Source organism: Triturus cristatus, chromosome 11 (assembly GCF_964204655.1).
Source record: "Triturus cristatus chromosome 11, aTriCri1.1, whole genome shotgun sequence".
NCBI lineage: Eukaryota > Metazoa > Chordata > Amphibia > Caudata > Salamandridae > Triturus > Triturus cristatus.
Genome location: NC_140594.1, coordinates 644,535,823 through 644,555,198, shown reverse-complemented (window position 1 = coordinate 644,555,198; position 19,376 = coordinate 644,535,823). Strand labels below are relative to the sequence as shown.

General features: G+C 45.1%; 1 protein-coding gene across 2 annotated transcripts in view; it reads left to right on the top strand.

Annotated features, from left to right (window-relative positions):
* The window catches only part of PASK (PAS domain containing serine/threonine kinase), a 1,318,755-nt gene that overhangs the window by 187,330 nt on the left and 1,112,049 nt on the right, over positions 1-19,376 (top strand). For both annotated transcript variants that reach the window (XM_085634144.1, XM_085634145.1), the window contains exon 4: positions 16,012-16,182. In XM_085634144.1, coding sequence (XP_085490270.1) covers positions 16,012-16,182 — 171 coding nt within the window. The remainder of the gene's footprint in view (positions 1-16,011; positions 16,183-19,376) is intronic.

Here is a 19,376-nt window from a genome sequence, read left to right as displayed (position 1 = left end):
TTCGAGTCAACCCGCTCCCATTTTATTCTGCACCCTTTATTTTGCATGGGGTGGTTTTTGACTTAGGTTCACCTGCTGCATGGTTACTTTTATAAAAAGCTACTAAAGGGTTATGATCTCTGGCAGGATATGTGTTTACTTTAAAATCAATTACCCTACAATTATAGTCATTAGTAATTAGCATAAAATCTATGGTGCTAGTATTATATCCTCCTGTATAGGTTGGCTGGTAGTTAGGAGTAGCCTTCATGCAGTCAGTTAAAAAGAGTGGGTCAGTCGTTATCAGAATATTGTTCAATGCATCTCCATACTGGGAATGCTTAAGGTGTGATAATGCCTGACCCTCCTTATTTTCTATACCACACACCCTCAAATCGTTGAACTGACACATGAGGGAGTTAAAGTCACCTGCCCAGAAAATGCAGAACGGATGACTGACATCACTTGCCTTCGGAATCTCCTCATTTAACAAGTAGTGTTACAACACTAGTATTTTGATGGTCAAAAAGAATGTCATAGAAGTTGACAATCTTCATTTCAAAATCACCCAGTCCTATAAGCAATAGCAATTGATACCAAGGGGACAACTCTAATAACTTCACTTTTGCCTCACTAAAATTTGAGCTAAATTAAAATAGACAATCCACCACATGCCCTCTCCGGAACAGCAAGGGTATAATACGAGAGAAAACCGTATACGAAAAAGTTCTCCTGTGCCCATTTCTCTCGCAAACAGAACAGCTCCTATTAAGTAGCAAAGCACAACCAGTCCTCATTTGTTAATTTCGAGCGAATCCCAGTAGTATTCCAAGCTAACACAGAAAAGAAGTGATCTGCTTCCGCTTGGCCAGGAGGGATAATCGCATTTTGACCTTGATGCCCTGCCCCAACCCCAAGGGGTCTAACAATTGTATATTTCGATATAGGGTCAAGCTGACTATTCTCGAAAGGATGTAAATCGTTTTCTTCTAGGCTATTTAACATCAAGAAACGATTAGCGAGTGTCAATATGGGGGCAGTGCCCCAACTGGTGGATTGACCTGGTCCTTGTTGTGCACCGATTGACCCCTATTCAAAACTCTTGATGGTCTATAAAAGTAGCCTAAGGGTAAAGCTCTAAGTCAGTAGGACGAGTTCTCCAGATTGTTTGATGCTACTATTAAGTTCCTTACCACCCAGGGTCACTGACATTTATAACAATACACTCCCTAGACGAAATTGTCTGCCACTGTCTACACCTGCCACTATTCTTACTGTTAATATCTTGCAAGATAGATCATTCACCTAGAGTGCATTACTCCCTAACCAGTGCATAGTTTTATGTTTCGGATCTACCTGTTTCCTTCTTTCATGTAGCTAAAACCGGGACATTTTTCACATAAGGTGCTGATTCAGTTGGTAGATGAAGACGTGACTGATGGGTAGATTTTGCATAGATCTTTAATTAATATGGTTTATTAACTCTCCTGACCCATCCGAGGGAGCTTCTATTACCAGGCATCTCATGATTTGTCTCCCCATATTATTAGTGGTGTTGCTCTCATTTTCAAACTGTGAATGAATGGCTATCAGTGAGGCTGAGAGATTCTTGGCCAGACTGGAAGGAGGTTGGGTGTTTGAGGTGCCAGCCGTGGAAATTATTTGGGAACCTGCGACCAGCTGGTTATTCATCAAGTCAGCCTTTTCCAGATGATACAGCGAAAGCTGGCCACAGGAAGTTACTGCCTCCTTCCACCCTGCTTCGATCTTTGCCAATAAATCTAATGGGGAACAACCTTTACAACGCAACTTTTACAACGCACTACCATTACAACGAAACTGTTACAACGCGAGTGCATTGACAACGCAGGACATTACAACGCAAGTCTTTACATCGACTTGCACTAGATGGCGTGCTAACATTAAAAATAGTGTAGTTTACTATCCCAACACCTTCCCTACTGTTACGTGGACTGGAGTTGGAATAGTAAATTACACTTTTTTAATGTTAGCACGCCATCTAGTGCAAGTCGATGTAAAGACTTGCGTTGTAATGTCCTGCGTTGTCAATGCACTCGCGTTGTAAAACTTTCGTTGTAACAGCATGCGTTGTAACAGCATGCGTTGTAACGTCATACATCCAAATCTAATCTTAAAGATCCGATCAGGGATGTTAGCCTTTTGAATAAATCATCATTATGGGCTGTTAACAAACCATGTAGTTGAGTCACAATACTAGTGGTGGCACTTTACTTGTGTTGCCCCTTGATGGTGAAAAGCCTTCAGACCTCCCCATTTTGCTGGATTGAAGAGACCACCCTCTCTGGGGATGCGTCTATGGCATCCCCTGGCTCCTCATGGATAGGGAGAAGCGTCTGCTGTTCCTCAAAGGACTCCAAGTATTCATCAAAAGCACCTGCCATGACTGATCAGGTGAAATTAGAGGGAAATAGGCAGAAATACTGAGTCAAAACGATGATGCTGAGACGCGCACCCAGGAATGTAAAGAATGCCACAGGAGTGCACCCCACACCCATCCTTCAGTAAGAGACGCGTGCCTTCCATGCCCCTATTGGGGTTATCAAATTACTGTGCGTTTCGTTAAAAAGAGGCATGCCAGAGGAATGCCAGGAATGTTGGTCAAATACCGCCTGCTTCGGGAGGCCGTGCACCTCCTCCAACACTGCCCGCAGACTGTGCGCCGTGCTCTAGAAAGCGAGACGTGCAGGAAGAAGCAAAGAGAGCATCAAACCTCCGTTAGGCAGCGTGCCCTGTATTCAGCCCCAGAAGGGCTCGGCCGCACTGTGGATTCGTCCGTATGCGCCTCCTAGTGGAGAACCAGCCATATTGCACCAGGGGAATGTCTGTTTTAGAACAGGGAAGCCCAACACATCTAATAGCAGAACACCGACCAAAACTTCAGCATTGAAACAAGGCATACAATGTACAACAATAACCAATATCTATACATTAAGTAGAAGCACTTACCTGCTTGCTGAGCAGCGAAGAAAGAGGAAGTGCTTTTCCTTGATGTTGAATATATGGGACTTACTCTATGGTTGTCATTAGGGGTGGGCAGAATTTGCATAGTCGCACTACGCAAAGCTCCACGAAACGGTAAAAAATCTCCGCGAGCAAGCAAAAGTCCCGCGAACATGCGGAATTGCTTGTTCCGCCCGTTCGCGATTCTTTTTTCATGTTCGCGAACGCTGTTTGCGTGCTCGGGGGGGGGGGAAATATCTTGCGAACACGCATTTTGAAAGCGCGAACAAGCAAATTCTACGAAGCCGCGGATCGCGGAATTTTTGGTACGCGAAATTACCCAAATTCCGCAAATGGAATGGAATTTACTGCCCAGGCCTAGTTGTCAAGTTGAGTTGTTGAAAATACTCATGGGATGGGATTTGTAGTCCTTGAATAAATTGTTTTTGTTAAGGCTTTATAAAGCAGAGATCCAGTAACCGCAATCTGCTTTGCATGCCGAGAATAAGGAAGGCCAAAATGGGTGGGCGAGCCTTTTCTCATCTGGCCCCCATCCATTGGAACATCCTCCCCGACGAGATTCGCGCCTGTTCGAAATTCTCCCAATTTAAGAAATTGCTCAAGACCTGGCTATTTTAACTGGTTCTTACTGCCATTAGGGTGTTTTTCTTCTCAGGCACCGAGAGATCCCCTCGTGCCATATAAATGATTAAATAAATTAAATAACTAAAATGAAAGAGTCGAGCATAATCTGAACCTCCTGTCCTGACATAGAATTTCTTTATGTCCTTTTGGTGCTTAGGAATCTTGGTTTGTGTTAGAAACATTTTAAATTTGTTAAGTTCCTTGGTTACCATTTTTTAAAAGAAACTAGAGTAGTTAATCTGTACAGTTATTTTTAAATGATTCTCATGCATCTGAATCTTGGTGGACATTGCTACTGATAAACTCTTCGCTGTTTTGACTGTTAAAATGTGTCAATCTCTGGTGCAATGCCATGCGATAAAAGAGCATTCCTTCCCAAAGGGTGCGTCATTTAGGAATATGCACGGTTTGTTAGCAACAATTGGCCCTCTGGGTTCTGAATTTGCCCTCAGGGCTGGCTTTAGCGCTGGTGTGCCTAATGCGACAGCCAGTTATTGACGCCACCTCGATGACTTCCTTGTTTACCGATTCCCTCACTAACACCCTCCAATAGTGCCTCTCATCTCTCCATAGCCGCTCTCTCAAATGCATTTTATTTGTTTTAAAGCTCTACTCGTACCATTCTAGGGTGTTTGAGCACCTTACATCACACACACATTATACAGAGACAATGAATCATACGTGTGTAAATCAGTCTGTAGGAAATGTTACATAAGACAAGGAGTTTGCAGAAGCACAAACTCATAAATTAAAATGTACTTTAGTGGTTGGGGTTGGCTTTACTGTTAAGAATGTATTTCCACCCAAACTAACCATTTTTTAGCAACATTAGGATAATGAAAGACTGGGTAAGGAAATAAAATTCTAACCTATACCATGCAGCTCTTTGTTTACAGTTCATAGGACACTGTGCTACGTTAAGATTGTAATGTATGAACTACAAGTGGCAATAGGATCTGTGTGACAAAAGCAGTAACCCACTGAGCAATCCACATAAAATACTGTTCTGTGATCAGCATGGTACATGTTCTTTGCAGCAGGCATATTAACCCTCTGTGCTACTTACTGACGAGTCAAAACTGACACTAGAAAAAACTCCATCCCTCTCCAGCAGATAAATTAATCACTGGTGTTATCGTGATAATTTTTTGTTGCCTGAAAACTGCTAGACAAGGAACTCTGGCAGTAGGTGCAATTGAATTGCATCTAAGTCTCATTTCGCCAGATGCTATAACCCCCCCCCCAGCCCTAAAACCAACAACTAATTGTGCTTTACATTTTAGATTTGCAAGGGAGTATTTTGCTATCTGTTACACAGAAGTTGAACTACTCTGAGTAGCTAGATTTGTTTTTCAAATGCTGAATTAAATTTGCTACATTAACTCCCTCAGTTTCATCTGGAACGGAAAAACACTTCCACATCCCCCCTTTTGTTCTGTCTTTTGCATCACCTACTATATCTCGTTCAGCCATCATGTTTATCACATACAAACTTTATAGCCCACTTGTTACAATCCAAATTCAAATAATCTTTATTCGGTTATTAAAAAATAGCCATGAAAGATACATGTAATACAATCGGGCCTTCATCTCAATACAAAATATTTCATACATCTATACATAAGTCATATTAAAACAGACATATTAAAAAACAATCCGTCAATGGAAACATTAAAAACCGAGACAATGATGCTCTGTTCATTTGGTCATGTGAAAATTTTCACCCTCCGTGGAAAGAAGGATCATAAGGCGCCAATCTAAATTTGGTTCTTTCATTTCTACTCCCTCTAATGAGGGCAGCCTGATTAATCCTCTCCCCTGGTCTTTCTTAATTTAACTGCCAGGCGCCATACTGAATAGAGTGAAAGGTTCAGAGGCAAGTTTGAGAAATAAAAGAGCCACTTTGGCCTGTCTTATATTGGAGCGTTTTAGAATTATTTTTAAAAACAGTGATCGTGGGTAAGCATAAAAGGGACAAATTAGGACGAAGTGAAGGATGTCTTGCGGAGATTTAAGATCGCAGCCGCAACACCCTTTTAAGCTAACGTCGTGTACAAAACCCGCAGGGACGGACAGGATATGATGCAGCAAATAAAGTCTAAATCTGGACATTAGAAATCTATCCTGTCTGTTATACATATTGGCAAGATAGAATTCCATGCCTGGATTAACTTTAATGAGCTGGTATGACCTTACTGAGCTTTTCAGCCCTTCTCTTGCCTCTCTGGCCCTAACCAGATGCTGCCTACAATCTATCTTTATAACACCCTTGTCTCTGCTAACCAACGTACATGGTTCATAAAAAAAGTTTTCATGACCCAGGCTGGTCAGTACATCCCTTACATATTTGAGCCATGGTATTCGAAGCCACTTGTCCCATTTCATACAATCCTCTAAAATCAGTCTGCTTAGACCTGCCTCTGGGTTTGTCCAAATTTTTATCCAACAAGAAATTGGTTTGAGGGCAACCTTATCAGTGAGATAATCTATGCCTAGCTCCTCGTGTGCAATAAACGAAGAAATGCATGTTGGCACTTGCAAAAGCCTTTTTAGGAATTTGTCTTCTTCACGTTGGATGTTCCCCACATCTGAAAAACCCCAGACCTCGCTCCCATAAAGGATCTTTGCACAACATACTGAACTATATAGTTGAGCGATTTCATGCGGGGACCAGCGACCCAATCTGGTCGCATAGTTCATAATAGACCCTGCAGCGCTGGGATGTTGGCTACATTTATAACTTACTAGGGGCTTAAAGTTAAGGTCCTGGTCAAATACTATCCCCAGATAATTAAAATTTTTTACTTTTTCGAGTATATGGGTTCCTATTGAGAAAATACAGTTCTTGGCTGGCTTTTTACCCACTTCCATGATATATGATTTTGAAAGATTGGGCACTAGGTCTAAATCCGCCATGAACCTAACAAAACCATTAATAAGTGCCTGTAAACTCCTTCCTGTGCTGGCCAAGAGGACTGCGTCGTCTGCATATAGGAGGACTGGTATGCTTCTCCTCCCTATGCAGGGGCAATCTGCCTCCAGAACTCCCAACGCCTTATCTAGCCCGTTTATATAAAGCGTAAACCGAAATGGTGCTAGGATACAGCCCTGCCGCACCCCTCCTCGGCATTGGAAGTCGTCTGTGAGGTCACCGTCGTCGGTGAATCTCACCTGTGCCGTGGTATCGAGGTGAAGTGCCTGCAAGACTCGTATCAGTCCTGGTTCAATGCCCATCTCTGCCAGCATCTCCCACAGCTTTCTTCTGTTAACACAGTCGAAAGCTGCTGAGATATCCATAAATGCAAGATACACAGTACCTTCCCTAGCCAGGGTGTATTTGGCCACTAGATGATAGAGCTTGAGGCACTAGTCTGTGGTAGAGCGCCCATTTCGAAACCCATACTGAATATCGGTGATAATATTATTTTCTTCAGATCAATCCGAGAGACGGTTTAAAATGACTCTCCCCATAACTTCAGCGCATGCCTATGAAAATGAATAATACAATAGCTGATTCGTTGTAATACAAATTTACATTCTTTATCATACGAATTGTCAAATATAAGTGGATCAAAACACCTGCACCAGAGGAATAAAACAAGTTATAAAACAATTGCTTGTGTTTTCGCTGAGGCTGCAGCTTAAGAACATATGCATTTTCACGAACATTGCAGTACAAAGTACACTTTCAGAATACATGTAAGAATATTGTGTAGACTCTCCCAAATTTAATTCACATACTCACCAGAGAGGGCTGTCACGTTGGATAAGCAGGCTCTGGCAGTTACTTCCAATCCTGTTGAACGCGTGCAGAACGGCTATGCATGATTGGGCAATGGACTGGCAGCATGTGCGTGCACTGCAAGCACACTTGCTGCTTTCGTAACTGCAGTGTACTGGGTCCCCGGCCCGTCAATCGAGTAGCGCGCGAAAGCGCTACCAATGATGGCCCTGGCAATTAAATTGGCCAGCCTCTGCGGTGCTATCTTCCAAAGCTGCAAAGACGCGGGCGATCTCTTCAGAGTCCCGTGTCGATGTGCACCGCAGAGATCGTGAAAGTAAGTTAATGTGCCCTGCCTACTGTCTGAGTCATCCTGAACAGTGCATGCATGGGGCTTAAAGCGGGTGGTGCTTTTTGGTTAATGAGCCATACATTTTTAAAGCCGCGATTTCGAGTTGGCCGGATGGGCCTTCTCCTTAAAATCCCACACTGTAGATAACGCCCACTCTGTGTTATTGTATGGCTCGCAACTTGTTGTAAACAAGCTGTCTCCGTGGAGCCGACGGGGGGAAGGGAAAGTGAAAGTGCATGAGGTTACTGAGGACGGAAGGGGACAGGAGATGTGCACATCGTGTGTGTGCACGTGCGTGTTCACGTGCGCGTACACCGGCTAAAATCCGCCAAAAGCCTTGCGCGTGCCCATCTCATGTCCCACTTCCGAGGCAAGTCAGCAACAATAGATCTCGCTGGCGGACAGCAGCGCTTCGCGCTGCTTTCGCAGGCGAGACCTAAAAAGCATTGTGGGCTCCTGCAGCGCGGGACGCGTGGGCGTACCCGGGCGAAGCCCGGGTCAAGGGTGGGCCCATCAGAGCCCAAAGGAGACTGGGCTGGGCCTACTCTCGTGGAGTTTACATCTGGTAACACTATTCCAGCATCAGTGCACTTGGGAGATAAGTCGCAGACCACCGTCGAACCGTAGCCAAGTAAGTAATTGGTGACTTTTTGCTGCACTTGGAGTGTGCCATCTCATTCTGGGGTTTGACTTAGTTCACAAATGGCAAAATGAAAACAAATGGGTGATAAGGAGGGTACACCGAGGTCTTTTCAAAACTCCACACTGGAATGTTTTTTGTCGTGTGCTGCCAGGGCCCTGGATAAAGAAATCTTTGGGGTTGAACGCAGATTGTCCCTGGAGGGTGGCTTGCTAGTTGTCCCGAACCCAGCACAAATCTTGAACAGAATGCCAGGGGACACAGGAAAGGAAATAATGGCTAGTACAATGTCAGCAGACGATCAAGAAATTCCTGCGGACCACTCGTCTCCACCGACTCCAGCCCCACTGATGACAAGTGAAGTGCCATCTAAGAGGAAAATAAAACAAGCATTGGCATAGCCAATAGGTCTCGCCTTTGGGACCTTATAAGTGTTTAGCCATGCAACAGTTGCATAACTAAATACTTATAAGGTCCCAAAAGCGAGACCTATTGGCTATGCCAAGCGGCCGTGAAAGTGATCGCGATCAAACATCAAAGCGGCCGTCTGGCCGCGAAAGTGAAAGTAATCGCGGCAAGCGCGGCGCGTGCGCCCGCGCACATGCACTGTAGCTCTAGGCTGGCCTGGTAGCACTTTTTGGAGCCCTCTCAATAAGTCTCGCCAGACCAGCGCATGCGCTGGGTCAGGCGAGACCTAATCATCAGGAACCTCTGTTAAGAACTAGTACTAGAGCAAAAAACAAAATCAAGGGCCAGCTGCATGAAGGGAGCATAAACTCTCAAAATATAACTTTGTCTGGCCCCTATCTTAGTTTGCCAGGCCCCAAAGCCCTAAATGAGCAAGACATAGTCATAATCATGCATCTTGATATACTACTTTACTACTTGTAAAAAATCTTGCACCATTTTTGGAGAGGATGGACATGCTTGAAAAAAGCGTGGGTGCTATTGAAAAAAATGTGAATAATCTGCTGGGTGGAGTTTGATTAGCAGAGTCTAGAAGTTCTGATAGCCCTGTTTTGGGGCATGGGTTAGAATCTGTTGGACAGCCAAATGTGGCTACCAGATGTTGCTGTCTAACTACTCAACCTCCCTCGGCAAATAACACAAGGAAAAATCCAAATGGCTTTATGGAGGGTACATCCCAAAGCAAGCATCCGAGTCAAATAAACCAACAAAACGGGGGAGGAAATTTGAGAAGTTGTCCTAACGTACGTTTAGCTACATGTAGGACTTATGATTTTGTATGTACTGGTCAGTCAAATGTGGTAACGCATGAAGCACAAACCTTGGCTTTACCTCCACTTGAGACAAAATTGGTTCTCCCACCAGAATGTTGTCCTTATGTTGCTATATTAACGAATGTTCCACCTCTACAGAGTAATACAGTAGAAACTACAAGCCATTTGAAACATAAGGTCAGTCATTGGCTATCCTTTAACTCTCAATACACTAATACTAACTATGGTGATATTTTGTTCATTAGAAGAGTGAGCTGGATTGGTCCTCTGAGTAAATCTATCTGTGGAGATTGTGTAGTAATAAACTGCAGGTCACCTGCCCTTGCTGGGAAACTGATCAGAGGGTGGAGAGGTAAATCAGGGAGCGAACATTCCATAAGGATTGCTATTATGCCCTTGGGTTTCTTCTACAGGCATTTTAAACCCAATGGTAAGCCCAACATCATAAATATAAATGCTTCTCTCCTTCCTCAGGTACCTAGGGAATATTTTTCCATTGAAACGAGAAATAGATTCCAGGCTCTCTCTGGGTTGGAAAACCCTGATTGACTAAACCCAATCTGAAGAAATCGGTTATCTGATGATGATGCCGTTATTGCTGGTTGCCCAAGGAGGGACATCTATTTAAGTGACCTGAGTATTAGTGGAAATAAAAAAACAGCCCCACATAAGGGCCAGTGTGTACCCCCTCGAGGTTATATAGGAGAAAAACACATAGAAAGACTGCAGAAGCATATAAGAGCCTTTGCGGGACAGTACTTAAATATTATTTCATGGAACATTGCAGGATTAAAAATCAAATACTGCAGAAGCATATAAGAGCCTTTGAGGGACAGTACTTAAATATTATTTCATGGAACATTGCAGGATTAAAAACCAAATTTAATAATCCGGAATGGGGCAGTTTTGTGGACAGTAGTCATATCTGTCTTCTTCAAGAGACGTGGGCAACAGAGCAGTATCACAGGGTGGGGTATACTACTTTTAACATTGAAGCCAGACATTCGACATCTGGTAGACCTGCAGGAGGGTTGCTAATTTGGGTTAAAACAACTTTGAGTTGTAAAATAAAACGGCTTAACAAAGAGTCACAGGAAGTCCTAGGCCTTGATATTATTTCGTCAAAAGTGAACATGCACCTGAGGTTAATTAATCTTTACAACCGGTTTAGTAGTCCCCATGAGGACTTGGATACTCTTTTAAAACTGGGTGATTTTCTCGATAGTTCATCTCAAGGATATCACCTCATCGTAGCCGGTGATTTTAATACGACCCATGAACCTGTTGACTATATTCAAGAACTGGTACAGGAGGAAGAGCATTCCCGAGGTATTAACAAGCTTCAAATACCAGCATTGAAAAGAATTACGAAGGTTGGCCAGCAAGTACTGTCCTTTACACTTAGCAAAGGGGTATGCGCCTGTATCGGGCAGACACCCTCAGATGTAGAGGCTAAAACTATGTTCAAAAGGGGCAGTATCAAGAGCAGAATTGATTTTATTATGGTAGACCTTGATTTATTGCCAAATATTCACGATATGACTGTCCTGGATAGAGAGGACAGTGATCACAATGCATTGTTTTTGGAGCTATCAGGTATTATTCTTCCGCAACTCCAAACAAGCCGAGTAGTAGCTCCTATTATTACATCTAATAATAAAAGGAGAATTAAATGGCCTCAGATAGTTTCAGATGAAACGCTCCTACCGACAATATATAAAGAGGTGGTTGAGGCGCTAGTTGTATTGGGAAATCAGGACTTCAATAAAGATACTACTCTGTCCACTTTTTTGCACCTATCCTCTAAAATAAAGGCTATGGTTAGTAGACATTGCAATACCAAAACATCCACTAATAAAGCTGCTCCATGGTATAATGAAGACTGTAAGCGAAATTGTTGGACATGGCCCTTTTTGGCAGGTTCCCCCCTGAACTTTTATTGCCTTAAGCTCTGACATGATATTGGTGGTTTTAGGCCTCTGGGCACTTTAGCACTGTGATCCAGTGTAAAGTGTGTGTGCTCTCTGTGTTACATTTGTAAGGTTGGCCTGCCCTCCCATAGGAATGCATTGGGGATTCCCTGATCAGTATGTGTTAGTGGTAATTCCTGTTATGAGAGGAGCAATGTGGTCAAGTCTGGTATGTATGAAATTGTGTGAATAAATGCTGCGCAATGGTGTGCGCAGATTTATTGTGGTTATTTTAGAAATGCCACTTTTAGAAGTTGGCATTTCTGTGTGCTATTTGTCTGCCTGCCTGATGGGAATTGCATGTCTGGCTTGTGAGTGACAGGAGCTGAGGGGTGTGGGTGGCTCCAGGAGACAGGGTGAGTCATCCCAGTGATGAATAGAGAGATCTGCATGCAGATGGGAGGGAGGAGTTTCACCTGGGAACTGAATAGGGCTGTGCCTTCCCTCCACAATGCTGACTCTGCCCCCTGTGGTGGGTCTGATCACTGAGCCCCCACCTGACAAAGGGGAGAGGAGCTGGGCAAAACAATGTGCTCCTAATCCCCCCTAAACCAGTTCTGACTGGTATCCCCAAGCCCTGTGCTGTGACACAATGGGAAATGTTAGTATAAATATAGGGGCTGTGACCCCATGAAAATGTTCACTTCTTGTTCCTGTACTCGTGGGGGCTTGCTGCTGCTGGGGCCCAGGAGGAACCGCCATAGGGGCTGCCTCCCTGCTGGAGGGCCCTGTGTGCTGGCCTCCCTGGGCCCAGCTATGCCCCTGGGACCTTTTGCTTCATTTCTTTTATCCCTAAGGACTTTAAGCCTAGCGCCTGGTGAGCGCTTTATTTCTATTGCTGCAGAGCGCTTTATTTGTCCTAGGAAGGAGCGCTTCTGTTCTCCCCTTGCGGCCCTGGGCTGCGATCGTCTTCGAGGGAAACCCAACGTAGGGATTCCCCCGCTCGTTCTGATGTCACAGCGGGTGCCCACCCTGCTTTTGTTATTTACTGGTGAGCGGGAGCCGACACCGCCTTATGCTGATTTCGCTCCCCCCCCCCCCCCCCGCTCTATGATTATTTTTACTGCTGGTGCCTTAGCGGGAGCCCACCCGCCACTTTACTAATGAAAATCACTGCCACGGCCCGGGAAGAATACTGGAGCCGTCGGCCGGAGCAGCGGAAGCCAGGCGAGCTGCCCGACTGGGCCAGAAGCGGAAGGGGGCGTGAGGAGGAAGCGTCAGCCTGCCCGGCAGGGCACCCGTATGCCGGTGGGAGCCCTGCGCAATGCCCAGAGAAGTCCCGGGTCCTAGGAGGGGGCCCGGGTGAAGCGAGGAACGGTCGCGGAGTGAAGCCTCCCCAGCGAGGGAGGAGACCCGAGGAATTCGGTACCCGAGAGCCAGTGAGTAATGGCTCATTGTGTTGGTGCCTGTTCAAGGCACTGAGTTTGAGCAGCCCCGCTTGGCAGCGGGCCGCCCCAAAGAGGCTCCCTTATTGTTTGGGGGCATTTCTGGCCATTTTGCTACAGCTGCCCCGTTTTGCTAGAGGGCAGCTGCAACGTCTTTGGGGCAAGTCGATTTCCTTCCAGAGAGCCCAGTGGGGGCTCCCAGATCGGAGCACATTGTCGGTGCTCATGCTCCTGCCCCAGCTGCCCCGCTTGACAGAGGGCAGCTGCAACGTTTCGCATATTTGTTTAGAGGGCACACTTAGTGCCCAGGCCCACGTTTTGCATTCCCAGCTGCGCAGCAATTAGTGACAGCTGCATCGTTTAAGGCCATTTTTTTGGGGGGGGCATGTCTTTTGAGTTATGAGTGAGATGCACTCCTCTGCCCCAGTACATTCACAGCTGCGCAGCACTTAGTGCCTGCTGCTACGTTTAGGTTTGTGTAGTGGCGCACTTTGGCTTTCGCTGCATAGGCAGCAGCCCTGACATTCTGGACACAGGGTGTTTGAGCCCTTTTGAGATGGCCAGTTGGCCAGGGGGACTGGTAGGTTAATAGGGCGCCAGGCCCTAATGTGATTTATGTAGGTGCGCAGGAAATGTAATTCATGTACTGTTATAGGCACCCTGATTTATGCCTCTAAATGTGTTTTTATGATTATGAGGTTTTGCATACTGTGTTCATGTTTGAGTTATCCTCGACTGTGGTTCAGGTATGAGGGTATTTGCATACTGTGGTTTATGCATGTGAGATTATTCTCTACTGTGGTTTATGTTAGTAAGAGTATTTCCTAATGTGAGTTATGCTTAGGAGGTGATGGTCTAATATGATTATGCTTATGAGGTTGGCACAGAATATATTTCTTGCCTGATGTGATACTGTGCATAATATAATTTATGTTACAGGATAATGCTGAGTATAGTGTTTGCCAGTAATTACTGGTTGTGTTCTACGTTTATTATATGTCTACATTTATTATCTTTACTAAGTGATGATTCTGACAGTGGCCCACGTGGCCCTGTCATGTGTATATAATCCCCTGTAAATATTGCCCAGTGCCAGTTGGCAGTGTATATTGTGTGATTACTATCCTAATGTGTTTTATGATAATACAAAGGCTATTTTTATATATAACCTTGTGTGGAGTTCCTTTTGTGGTGTGCCTAGTATGTTGTTGCTGTGTGTGTGTTGCGCAAACGCTTTACACATTGCCACCGGGATAAGCCTGACTGCTCGTGCCAAGCTACCAAGGGGGTGAGCAGGGGTTATCTTTGGCGTGTAACTCCTATGCCCTGACTAGAGTGGTGGTCTCTGCCTAGCTTTGGCGCAAGCCATAGCCAACCAGAGATCCCATTTCTAACAGAAATAAAATAACTTTATCCAGGGCAGTCAAAAAAGGAATACGGGTCGACAAAATTAATTCTAGAAGAGCTTACAAGAGTATACAGGGCCTGGGAGGAAGAAAACTGGCGTATTTTGGTAGAGGCGTCAAGAAAGAAGGATTCCCAGACATTCTGGTATTTATTATCTAAAGGGCTTAAACAGCCAGTTAGTGAAACAGATTTGTATTTACAACCTCAAGTGTGGGAAGAGCACTTCCAGAGTTTGTTCTCGGGGGAAGAGCCCATGTTGGAGGATGATTCAGCTGTGACTAGTTGGGAACTCCTCACAGACCACTATGTGGAAGAGGTACACTTTTCATTAGAGGAGACAGTTAACGCGATTTCCTCACTGCAGTCTGGGAAAGCTCCTGGGCTAGATAGGCTACCAGGTGACTTGTATCGCTCAGAACCTAGTATATGGTGTCCCTTACTCCATTCAGTATTTTCTGCAATTGCACTTGGCGGGGATATTCCAGAGTCTTGGAAAGGCATCGAAATAATTCCCATATTCAAAAAGGGCGACAAGGTAGACCCGTGAAACTATAGGCCCATCAGCCTTATAGATGTATCCCAAAAAATATTCAGTAAAATGGTTTTAACACATCTCCAAGGCTGGATGGATGATTCCTGTGTACTTTCCCATCTGCAGTCTGGCTTTAGATCCTGTATGAGTACCTTAGATCAGGTGTTCCGGTTTTTATTATTAATCTGGAAGGAGGTAACCATTCTGAAGGCCATTTGTACGTCGTTTTCGTTGATATGAAAACGGCGTTTGATTCAATAGATTGCTTTAAGTTATGGGTTGCCTTGGAGATCTTGGTCTTCCGAGGGGGGGGGCTGCTTCAACTCTTGCAAACCAAAATCTTTGCCAAAGTTAGGTGGAATACTGAAGGTAGTCTAACAAATAACATCCCCGTTTTGTTTACTTTGTATATGAATGGTCTTATAAAAGATCGTCATGACTACGGAGGTGACCCACCAACACTAGAGTGCAGGCAAATCCCTTGTCTTTTATTTGCAGAAGATACACTGCTTATTTCTAAAACCCCTATGGGAATTCAGAAAGTATTAACTACGTTTGCAACTGCCTGCAAAGAAAGGGGTCTACAAATAAATTGCTCAAAGACTAAGAGCATGGTTTTTAATCCGTATAAGTCAACAAATAATAAATTGAGGCTAGACTCTCAAAGGCTAGACCAAGTTAATGTCTTTGATTATTTGGGGGTTAGAGTTAGTGAGAATCTGTCATGGACTTCCCAAATACAATAGTGTTGACACGTACAAAGTAGGTGTTTTATAGCTTTTGTGAGGTCTGGAGGAAAAATAGGACATTGAGTCTCTTAAGTGTTTGCTACCAAATGTACCGTAATAGCATCCTCCTCTGTTTCCAGGGAATTATTCAACCAAGCATTGTGAATTAATGGAAGGTGCTAATTCTGTTGTAACATTTGAAAAGAACGTCAGTTCTCGAACTGTAAAATAGCTCTTTGTATCAAATACACTAGGGCAGTGTTATGCCCTGCTACAGCCAGATAGCAGAGGACAGGTTCATAAAGACTCTTTTCTTTATACCATCTTGTTTCCCTTTCCTTTTGCCTTTACATACAGTTCTTGACATGCCTCCACCCATAAATAATGAAATAATAATGCACTCTCTTGTCTATTCTCTCCTGATGACAGATTCTGGTAGCTAATGATATAGCCTGCAGGTTATTTGGCTACAGCAGCCAGGAACTAATTGGTAAGAAACTCTCCATCTTAATTCCATCATCCAGCCAAAGATCGGTAGAGGCATGGGGAGAAGAGCACCTGGACACCGATGGGCATGCAGTGGTGGTTCCTGAAAGAGTGGTGAGTAAGCAGGATATTAATGCTTACAGTGTCACTTTTGACAATGGAAGATGTGTGTTTTTTTTCTAGATTACAATACATGAGTGATTGCTCTAGCAGTAATCATCCTTTGAGATTAAGGTTTATGGATCTATGTTAACACATCAGAAGTAACTACAGCTTGAGCCACTACTTTGTAACCAGCATATTGGGAGTCATTACATTGGGAATACCATAACACCGCATAGTCATTGCATCACTGATATGTTTTATAAATGTGTGTGTAGATATATATTCAGTACAAACACAAAGTTGAAAATGACTGTTGGACTTGTCTACAGGATGATCCCCAGACTTTTTGCCATCACCCTCCTCTTTTCTGAACCCATTTTTTTTTTAGGACTCTGCATTTTACCACTGATTATCAGTGCTAAAACGTGTTTGTTCTCCCCTGTAAACATGGTAGAATTGGCTTCCACCTAATTGGCCTATTTAATTTACTCGTAAGTCCCTAGTAAAGTGGTACTACATGTCCCCATGGCCTGTAAATTAATTGTAACTAGTGGGCCTGCAGCACTGATTGTGCTGCCCACTTAAGCAGCCCTTTAAACATGTCTGAGGTAAGCCATTGCAGCCTGTGCGTGCAGTTCTAAACTTCAATTTTGACCTGACAAGATAAATCTCTTGGTAGGCCCAAAACCTTCCTTTAAATACGTATCAATCACCCCTAGGGTAGGCCCTGACCAGCTCAGTGTGCAGGGTGCAGTGTATTTAAAAAGTAGGACATGTAGTTTTAGGTTTTGAATGTCTTGGTAGTGAAAAACTCCTACATTTGTTTTTCACTATTGCCAAGCCTACCTCTCCCATAGGATAACATTGGAGCTACCTTTTTAGGTCGAGCCCAGAGCAGCGCGCAGGGCCTCTTGGAATCTCTCCAGACTTTCATAAAACTTGTGCGTGTGGCTTTAGTTTTGCCACACATTCTATTGGCCTTTGCGTGTGGCTTTCAAAAATTGAAAGCCCGCAATTGGCCAAAGGCAGGTGCATGCCCGCCTTCTCTCTAAACGTTGACTCCCATCGCCTAGGGGTCTCGGGAGCGAGCAGCAGCGCGGCCGGGTGCCAGCGACATACCTTAAATTCCTTGCATTGCGCGCAAACCACAAGTGGTCTTGTTTTGCCTTGTCACTATACACTATCAGCTGATTCAGCAGTGGCCTCACATCATGGAAACAACGAAAATAACCGCTGGCCTTGCACAAACAGCCCCCCCCCCCTCAACCCACATACCACCTTCTTCAGATCTCAGAGTATGGAAACAGAACTAGACAGAACAGGATCCCGTCCCCCCTACCCTACAAAACAGCTGAGAGAACTGTGACCTACTTTTGTGAATCAACATGGTCCGCATCACTCTTAGCCCAGCAAAGAGAGCATCAGCGTCACCGCCAGCCAATGGCGATTGGCCCCTTTGCACCCTGTATTTGCCTAATTGTCCTTTCTAAGGTGGCCGTGTCACCGCGACAGCTGCCGGCACTGCCTCTTAGGCAATAACGCTGCTGCCAATAAGGCGGGCTGGGGATATGAAAGAGACGCTTACGTTGTGTTTTTTTTTTTTATTCAGAGGTTCACACAATAGTGTTACAGCCTTTAGGCACTATAAATCGCAGGTCCTTCTATTATCCAATGTGATGGCACTCATCTTACTGACCTCAGAAGGATGGAAGGCTTTGGTGGCCTTGCCAAGATTTTCACTTGCGACTTATACAGTCGATGTCAGCGGTGACACTTATCAGACTGCGCTGTCACGCCGGCTTGGCTCTTTCTAGGTTCCGATGGGGGCTTAAGTGCTCCTCTCTGACAGGGGATGAGGTGACTGCTGAGAGCTGACTTTGCCATGTGCTCAGTACACTTGGTTTGTGTTAAGGGTGTGAGAGGGCTTCGGGGGATTCCAAGGAGCTACAAGACGTTCAGCTTTTTGGGGGCCGGGTATACGCCCCCATACCCTGAACCGTCAGATCCTGGTGGATGTAATTATTGAGGGGACCTGACCCCCGGTCACATCCGCTGAGACCAGAGGGATGCCACGCACGCCAGAGTCCACAGCTATGGGCAACGCTGGCTTTCTATCTCGGGTAGTGGCAGGGGGTAGCTACCAATGATGTAGCAGGTGCAGTGGCACCGGGACTTATTAAAGCCCGAGAATGCTATAATTTACTACCATCACAGCAGTCGAAGGGGCTATTTTTCTTGTGTGTTTCAGGGCCCATGGCACCCTTGCTACAGTACCGTGGAGTGCCAACAAACCAGCACGTGACACCCAGCCCCCTTTTTCAAACCTCAGGATGTATGAGGAAGACTCAATGGGTTAATATCAGCTTGTTTTTATATAGTGCCAAATCATACGTATTGCCATTTCTTTTTTTTGATAATCAAGTTTATTCGCATTTGAGATAGCAAAACAAACATAGACAGCATAAAAGTGCACATTATAACAAGCCCATCAATGGCAGACAACAGGAGACCTGGCCTAGGTGTAAGGCCCTCAGACAAACCATCTCGTGCAAACACAATATAACGATATGTGAGAAAAATAAGTACAAAACTCAAGCCAATAGATTGAGCCATTTGCCCCAGACCTTTTCAAATTTTTCGGGACATCCCCGGGCCTCGAAGAGGGGTTCCTCCTGGGCCGCGCACCAGTCCTCTCCCCACCGCCACTTACGTATGGTAGGGGGTGTGGCCCGTGTACAAGCTGCTGCAATATCTTGCTTGGCCACCGCCATCGCAGTGCCCAAGAAGCGTTTATCGGCTCTAGAGCCGTCCAGGCCATCAAATACTCCCAGGAGAAGGCGTAAAGGGTCATGAGGGACTTGCCACCCCAGAGTCTGCGTGAGCTCTGATTCTACACCCGACCAGAATGGAGCGAGTCCAGGGCAAAGCCAGACCATGTGGTAAAAATCGGCCGGGACGTGGCCACATCGTACTCAATCAGGGGAGGGACGTATTCCTGCCCTGTGTAAGCGCGCGGGGGTGAGATATGCCGTGTGAAGGTAATAAAGTTGGATGAGACGTAGCTTAGAGGAGGTCGTCAGGGTTTTGGGAGCCATAAAGGCGTCTCTCCAGTCGGCTTCCTCTAGGGGGCCCAGCCATCCCTCCCAGCGGGTTCGCAGCGAGTCTAAGGTAGTACGGCCATTGATCACAAGGGAGCGGTAAAT